We start from the raw sequence: 7,930 nt of genomic DNA on the forward strand, positions 1-7,930 counted from the left end.
TTTTTTCTTTTTCTCCCCTCTCTGTCCCAAATCTCCCAAGAGAAATTTAAAAGCTCATCTGTAAAGTTAATACCTGTTGTGACCTCATGTGGCCAGTAGTGCAAGAGGTATTGTGGCATGGCCCTTTATGTGTCTCTATTTCAGACACAAACCCTGCTCGGAGTGGGATTAGCATCAGCACTCAGTTGGGGCAGTTGCRGTTTTTTCTTACAGCTAGATGAATTTGATGAAGTTTAGAGAAAAAATGCAAGCCCCAGGGGTTCTTCTGCTTGTTGAAGCAGATCTGTGGTAGGTCCTGGCAATTCCCACGTAGGCCTTCTCTTGGTGTTGTGGGTCTGCATTATTTCCATCCCTAGCACCCCCCTGGTGAATCATCCCTGTTTCGAAGTGGGAACTAATTGGCTTTGGGCATGCAGTATTACCCAATCAGCTTGTGTTTGGGTTGCAAACTTTCCTTTGAGGTACTAGAGGAAGTGCAGGTGAAAGACAAAGCTGTAGGAAGCARGCGCTCTGCCACATCTCCCGAGGCTGATGTCTCACTGAGTTGCCGCTCTGGGCCCTGAGGACATGACACGTTACACACCTGCCCTTTGACTAGGCATCATGGATCTTACCAGTCTGTCCTTTGAGGACAGTGTATTTCTTAGCAAAGATTTCCAGCCTTTGGTAATGGCAAAATATATTCCAGCCATATTTATATCGAAGCTGACCAACTCCCTCATCTTGGGCTGGGCCTGGCAGCGTGGACCATGTCATGCACGGGGTGCTCTGCCTTCCCTTGGGTGTCTGGCCACATGTTTATCCCGGGTTTCACTGCAGCACACACAGCTCCGTGCAGAAAGRGGAGCAGCTCAGGACTTGCTCTAGCTTCCCTTGTAATTTAGCTGCAGTAGCGTACTGGGTTGGTAGMGGGACCATGGAGGTCCCATGATGGAGCATAGCATGGGGATGTCTGCTTTTTCACAAGCAAACCTCCTCAGTTAATGGCATTTTCCTCCTACTTCCAGGTTACCTTACAATCAATATTTCGGAGGTGTATCTGCTTTGAGCAAAGAGCAGTTCACAAAGATCAACGGGTTTCCAAACAACTACTGGGGCTGGGGTGGCGAAGATGATGACATTTATAACAGGTAAGTACCTGCCTCAACACCCATCTCTCCTTGAGCTGGGTCTTGCTGGGCTTAGCCCCAGTGGGGAAAGTTGCTGTCCCTCCTCACCCTGCTGCCCCTCCGCTTGCCCTGGGACAGCCACTGAGGTGGGTTGCAGCTGGRGTTGCACAGCTGCCTTCTCACCCCGTGCACAGCCTGGGAGTGCCCTGCGTCCTGACTGCTCCACGTCAGCGCTGCTGCTGGTGGTGGGGCCCTGTTTTACCCTACGGGGGGAAAACAGGACCAGCTTTATCTTGGCAGTGTCCGAGGCGGGTAGGAAACGGAGGCAGAGCATGCCCAACTCAATCTTCCTGCCAGAGCAGAGCCTTTCTGTTGTAAAGAGGGTGCAGCTCATGCCTGCCTGCGCTGGTGCCCGGTTTTGCAGCTTCCAGGATGTATCCAGGAATGAATCCAGCTGAAAAACAACACTCCCGCCCCCACACACCACTTACTAGTGCTGATTTGCCTAATGGGCTAAAACATTTGTGCCAGCGCATTGGTTGGAGCGCAGCGCTTCTGAATTTTCTAGCGTTGGCCGAAAAAAAGGGATTTCGGTCCCGGTGTGGGGCAGGCATGTCGTTCCAGGACCTCCGCGGGAGAGGGACGTGGGTGACATTACCTGCATAACTTAATGCAGTCTGAGACGTGACCTGCTCTGAAGTCAGGCAGTGGATGCCTTTGTACCTGGGAAGGCTTTGTTTGTCAAGTTTGAACTAGTCCTAAATAACACCACGAGCCTTTGTTTCCTACTTGGAACAAAGGTGAACATACAATGATCAGAACTGTAGAATACAAGTAAGGTATTTGCACAGTGTAGATTGGACCCATTAGTGCCTAAAGATCGCAGCATAGCTATGGGGCTGGGTTACCTGCCCTGAAAAGGAAGGACAGTAACTTTGAGAAATCATCATGKCAACTTGGACTTGAGAAGCTTTATTTCATTTTCTTGAATGCAGAATGGACTCTTGTGTGGTCTTTTTCCCTGGCTTTTTAAGCTCTCCTGACCACAGGAAAAGTCTTTATGAAAATACCTTCCTGAGATAGCTGAGGATTTTCAACACTTCTGTTTAATAGACCAAGTAAGAGACAACTTCTAATTGGCCAAGGCATTCAAAGAAAAGCGGTAGTCCTTGTTATGGCATTCTGATTTTGAAGACGAGAAGGTGCTACATAAAAATGAAAAGGGGGGCTGAAAGAGGAAGAAATGATATACTTTTTCAACGTTAGTGTCCGTGATCTATAGGTGTCTTGCTGCATGAAGCACATACACGGATGAAGATGAGCTGTCCTTGGGCCCAGGGCCGCTTGTTGCCTGCCCTGGATGACTTCACTGGGTGGGACTGGAAGGCGCTGTTTGTTAGCCCAACAATCTCCAGTCCCCAAGTGGTCTGGAAGAGGGGTTGTTTCTAAGCTGTGAAGAGGAAGCTTGGGAATTTTGAACATAAGGCTCAAGGGCAGTGATGATGCTTTAATACTGATCTTGTGAGGTGGTTTTTGTGACCAGCCCAGAAGCAATTTTGAAAATGGAGCGATTAGTAGAACAAGCTGCCTAAGAAATTCTTTGAGCTGATCTGACTGTCCCCACCTTCTTTCTGCAGAGAGAACATCCTATTTTCAACTTCGTTTTACTGTATGGGTGGGGAGCTGTTAATCTGCCCATCCCTTCTACAAGGCCCCCAAAGGCCTGTGGAATTCATGGTAGAATGGCTCACTTAGGTAGCTCGTCACAGATGTTTAACGTATTCATTTTTTACAGGCTGGTATTTAAAGGTATGGGGATATCTCGGCCGGATGCAGTCATTGGGAAATGCAGAATGATTCGTCATTCCAGGGATCGTAAAAACGAGCCCAACCCAGAAAGGTACGCACTTGAGTCTCTCTGCATCCTCATGGACAAATTCAAGTGACCTGTGCTTGCTGCTCTGAAATATTTAGCTTTCTCCTGTCAGTGTAAAAGCCTGGTGATTTTAAGTCTACTGTAATCTCCTTTTGCTTTCCACAGACTGCAAGCTGCCTCTTGCCCCTGGCCAATTTTTTTTTACCATATTACTGATCCTTCTTGTCACCCCCAGATTTCCCTGCTGCACAAGCAGCAGTTACCTTTTCTTTCCAAAGCATCCTAACTGATACACAACAAATTAAACTCTGAGTGATTGTTCCCAGCTTGTCTTTGGTGTTGAAAACCCTTGCTTTTAATACAGACCTGAAAAAGAATCTGCATGCCTACAGGCTTGGTTGTTTTTTCTAACTAAAAGATAATCCCTCGGGGCCTCCTTAGGCATGCATGTGCCTGCTGCTTAGTCTGGCCAACTCTGGGAGTTTATGGGATCCACACTGACGTTCAAGCTGATCCTAAAACACTAAAGCTGCAATCTGTGAGGCTATAAAAATGTGAGTTAGGGTTGTTCAAACATAGCTCTCTTTCTGTTTCTTTCTGTTTCTCCTTCCCCAGGTTTGACCGAATTGCTCACACAAGGGAGACAATGGGCTCTGATGGTTTAAATACTCTGTCATACAAGGTGGTAAAAAATGACAAATACCCTTTGTACACAAAGATCACAGTGGATATTGGCTCACCAAATAGCTAACGTCACTGACACAAGAGAGACCTTGTGTATGTTCCCAGGACATCTAGCCTCGATGTTTTATATCTACTGGTTCTTTCGCGGTTCCAATGAAGACCAAAAAAAACAAAAAAACCAAAAAAACAAAAAACAAACAAATTGATTGGACAAATGCATTTTTTTTTAATTCCAAACTTGACTTTACACAACTCTCTAGCTCTCTATTGTTTTGTAAGTCCAGAAGCTGTACATAAGAGTTGTAAATATTTACTTTGCCAGATAATGTTGGATCTGATATGTTTGCTACAGTGCTCCCCACATTAAGTTAATTGCTGGACCCAAATTTTATTGATTACAACTGTGATGCATCAGCAATTACAGCCCATGTTATTCTGATGTTTTAAATTAGGTAGATGAAAACATTCCTTTTAATTTGTACCTGGTTTTACTTTATGAAGGACTGTAAAATGCTGCTAAAATTGTACAAGTTTACACTTTGCATTACATTTTTTTAATGGCAACAATATCATATATTTTTCTCTAATACTGACCAAAACAAACACCTTCCCTGTTTATTTGCAGAGCAAGTTTTGAATAATATAGTCTAGATTCAATGAACATCATATTTCTTCTAGTCTCAAAGGAGGCTTTGAGTGAGTTAAGCCAGAATTTGCCAGTGAGCTCTGTGTGTTGAGTGGGAGCAACACAGATAGTATCTATTTTGTGATCTGCAAAACTGCTGGCTTCAGATAACCTTACTTCTGGATATGATGGTGACTTTTTGCCTTAACGCAACAAGATACTTGGGGCTTTTTTTCTTCTGTAATAAAAATAAATGGGTTTAATTGTGTGATAAAATTTGCTGACGTTTGTTAACAGTGGTAAAAAGTTATCACACTATTTAAACATGGTCTGAATCTTCCAAAAACAAATTTGTGCTTGCCGGGTTGTGCATAAAACTTGAATTCACTATTACTTTTGATAATATAACATTTTTGTAACTTTTTAAAGTAATTTTTATATCACAAGCAGTATATTTAATACCTGAGTAAATTAGGATGCAGTGTAATAGGATGTTTCAAAGCCTCCTTTATCTTAAGACTAGTAGGCATTTTATGTGCATCATTATGTAAAAGCCATATATTGTATTTGCTCTGCATATTTGTCCACGAGATCTCCTGCAGTGCTGAGATGCTCGCAGGACAGCTGACATTTTTTGTTGGAAGCCTGTTGTGATGTGTGTCTTGTAGCGGGAAATTCCCTTTTAATTTTTTCCAGCAGTGAGGGACATGCACATTTTAGAGGGCTTATTGTCAGTGCACCAAGGCACGAGAAGCTGTATGGACACTCTGCTTTTCCTTCTTGTAACTGTATGAAAGCCTCACGTGCTGATGCCCTCAGAGCTCTTTATATGATTTAAAGCTCTCAGCCAAGACTAAGAACTTAATCCCTTCCAGGTTTTGGTGAGTGTTTTGCCACCAGCTCTGACCACAGCAATTTGCACTTCCTTGGCCTGCGCTGAAGGCTGTTGAAATCAGGGACACTTGATATATTGGGGATCATCTTCAGCGCTACCTGTTCTTTGTCATGACCTGAAGGTTTTGCTGAACTCTTGCATTGCAGGGGAGGGGACCCGGACAAGGGGATGAGGGCCTTGCTTTCCAAACTTGTCAGGCATGCTGGTTACTGCCTCCAAGCTTCTTTTTAGAAATAATAATGCCTCCAAGTACAACCAGTGGCTCTAACTATTAGAGAGATACCCAGTTGCCTGGTTGTCTTGTTTCTAAAACAAGTTTACCCACCTCACTTAAAGGCTTTTGCTTGTCAGAGTTATTGCTTCAGCCCTGCTGGGAGCTCATGAAGGTAGGCTTGCATGTCTGCTGAGCTTGGCAGCAGGCAACAGCAAAGCTTGAGAAAGCAGGCTTGTATTTATGAGCATCTCTTCCGCTCACTGGCGGATCAAAAAAATTGCTCCTTTTTGGCAAGCTGGGCTCCAGCTCTGCAAGTATAAAGGCGTACAACAGGAGGATGCATTCCAGAAATTAGGTTAAATTTTTACCTGTAAAACCTTTGTGTAATCATAGTTTGTGCCCATAGCTAAGACACAAGTGAGGATTTTTTTCAAAGGTGCCTTAGAAGCAGGACCCCAGCTCCCACAGGTGGCATGATCAGTACCAAAACTCATCAAGGCTCCACTAAAAGTCCCAGGTCCCCACAGAGATCACCTCTGTTATTGTTCTGAGCCTTTCCTAAGTTGAGGAGTTGGGACCTTCAAACATGTTCATGGCTGTCTGCTCTACAGACGGTGCAAAGGGGTTATCTGTCGTATTTGATATTTGTTTGTTTGTTTTTTCTTGCCTTAYGATCTTTTGAAGACCAGAAAAAGTTAGTGTAGTAAGTTTTTGTTCTGCTGTATGCTGAAATAATTGAATATCATCCAGGTGGTATGAACACTGTTTCTGGCTGTTGCAATTAAAGGTTTCTGCAAATGTGCCTTGAAAGAGGGGAGAAATGGAAACTGGAAAACTAGGAACCTGAAAACTATTTTCAGCATGGAAACATTAGTGATGCAAGAAACTGTCACTTAGTTTTTCTTCTAGTGCTAAAGCCACAAGCCATTTAAAAGCTAAAGCTGTCTGTCCTTATTTGTTTTACCCTTTGGTGCTGACCCATGATTTCCTGATCTCATTGTCCTTGTGTAAACTGTATAGGTCAAACTTGTGAAACATTCCTRATTCAACCAGGCCATGAAATTTCTCTCTCTGGGATTTTCGGGAGCCTTTGCTACAGGGGTTGATRTTACACAGAAATAAATTTTGACCATGACCTACACTGGGTGATGTTTTTTCCATTTAAGTGCTGGCAGCAACACTCAGTGATACTGTGCATAAGGGTTCAAATACAGAACAAATAGCTGCAAAGGAGATACTAGTGGTTAGTTTCTTTGGTRTTGCTCTTTAGGATAGGAGAGGGTCCTGGCATGCAGCTTTTCCCCTGGATGTTACTCATTTACTGAACTGCTTAAGGGTTTCCTAAAGATGGTTTTGCTTTGCATTTTTATCATTTATATATCAACAGATGTGTAATCTGATGTTCCTACTTTACTGTCAATGTCAAATAAAGTATTTTCATTTACAATGTTCAGCAGCTTTATTCCGAAGAAACAGCCTTGTTGGTCTGTTCTCTCTAGCTGGCCAGGTTTCTGGCTGGTGGGGGATTGGGACAGGCTGTTGCCTCCTTGTCTTACCTTTCTCCAGCTTCCCCCACCTTCCCCCTCCTCCCCCCAGATATGAGGGAAAGCATTGCATCCATTCCCCTCTGTAAATCCAGTTTATCACTGCTGAGCAACAGATGACCTGGAGTCAATTTCTTTCTCTGCCCTGTGCACTATTTAGTGCCACTAGATGAATGGATCCAAGAAAAGAAGTTGACCCCCTAGACAACACCAAAAAGCCTTAGGGGTTGGTTCCTTTACTTGTGGGTAGGGAGACAGCATACAGACTCCACTTGAATCAGATGAAGTGCACAAGCCCTGGGCTGTCAGCAGTCTGGGGGAAGCGGGTTGCTGCTTGTAGATTTGGCTGGAGAGTATGAAAGTGGAGAAATCATTCTGGGTAAACTAATGCAAGTGTGACTGCAAAAAATTTGCCTTTGTTACTTGGCACTTTTTCATGAAAATCATTTCCATGGAGGAAATCTTTCTGGCTGCAAGATGGTGGCTAAAGCAGGCCAATTGGCTTGAGGTCCCTGCTGCTCTTCAAAGAGGTGATCCCATTCCCAACTGGGACAGAGCTAGCAGCACCTTGGGTGCAAGTGGATGTCTTGGGCAGGAGGGCAAAGCCCGGTCCATACCTGAACGTGTACCTTGCCTTGGAGTCAAGCGGAGCAGCAGGCTCCGGAAGAGGGTGCTGACCTCTGCCTGTTTCATTTTGTCAGTTGAGAGGAAAGAGCCAGTCCCTCCAGAGCCAGCACTGGGCAGTGAGGGCAGCGCAGGATGTCACTTGGCAGGAGCATCATCACTTAGAAGTTACTAGCAGATTGATGGGTGAGTGGAGTAGGAGGTTTAGATAGAGATATGATGGGGGAGTGCTGTCAGTCCCTGTGGCATCTTTCATTAGTTTTTGGACCTTCAAAGGCATTACATAGGAATAACAGGCTTTTTCTTCCCAAGATTCTCTTTGTTGGGTGCCCATGGGCAGAAATGGTAGAGACATAAGA

The 7,930-nt window shown here is 44.4% G+C and overlaps 1 protein-coding gene across 1 annotated transcript in view; it reads left to right on the forward strand.

Annotated features, from left to right (window-relative positions):
• B4GALT1 (beta-1,4-galactosyltransferase 1) overlaps positions 1–6,850 on the forward strand; it is a 21,888-nt gene extending 15,038 nt beyond the window's left edge. The window contains exons 5-7 of the mRNA XM_085317847.1: positions 1,008–1,130; positions 2,905–3,009; positions 3,601–6,850. Of these exons, the coding sequence (XP_085173973.1) occupies positions 1,008–1,130; positions 2,905–3,009; positions 3,601–3,736 (364 nt within the window). The 3' untranslated portion in view covers positions 3,737–6,850. The remainder of the gene's footprint in view (positions 1–1,007; positions 1,131–2,904; positions 3,010–3,600) is intronic.
• The last annotated feature ends 1,080 nt before the right edge of the window (positions 6,851–7,930 follow it).

Source organism: Rhea americana, unplaced genomic scaffold (assembly GCF_003343005.1).
Source record: "Rhea americana isolate MKP2758 unplaced genomic scaffold, rheAme1 scaffold_115, whole genome shotgun sequence".
In the NCBI taxonomy this organism is placed as follows: domain Eukaryota; kingdom Metazoa; phylum Chordata; class Aves; order Rheiformes; family Rheidae; genus Rhea; species Rhea americana.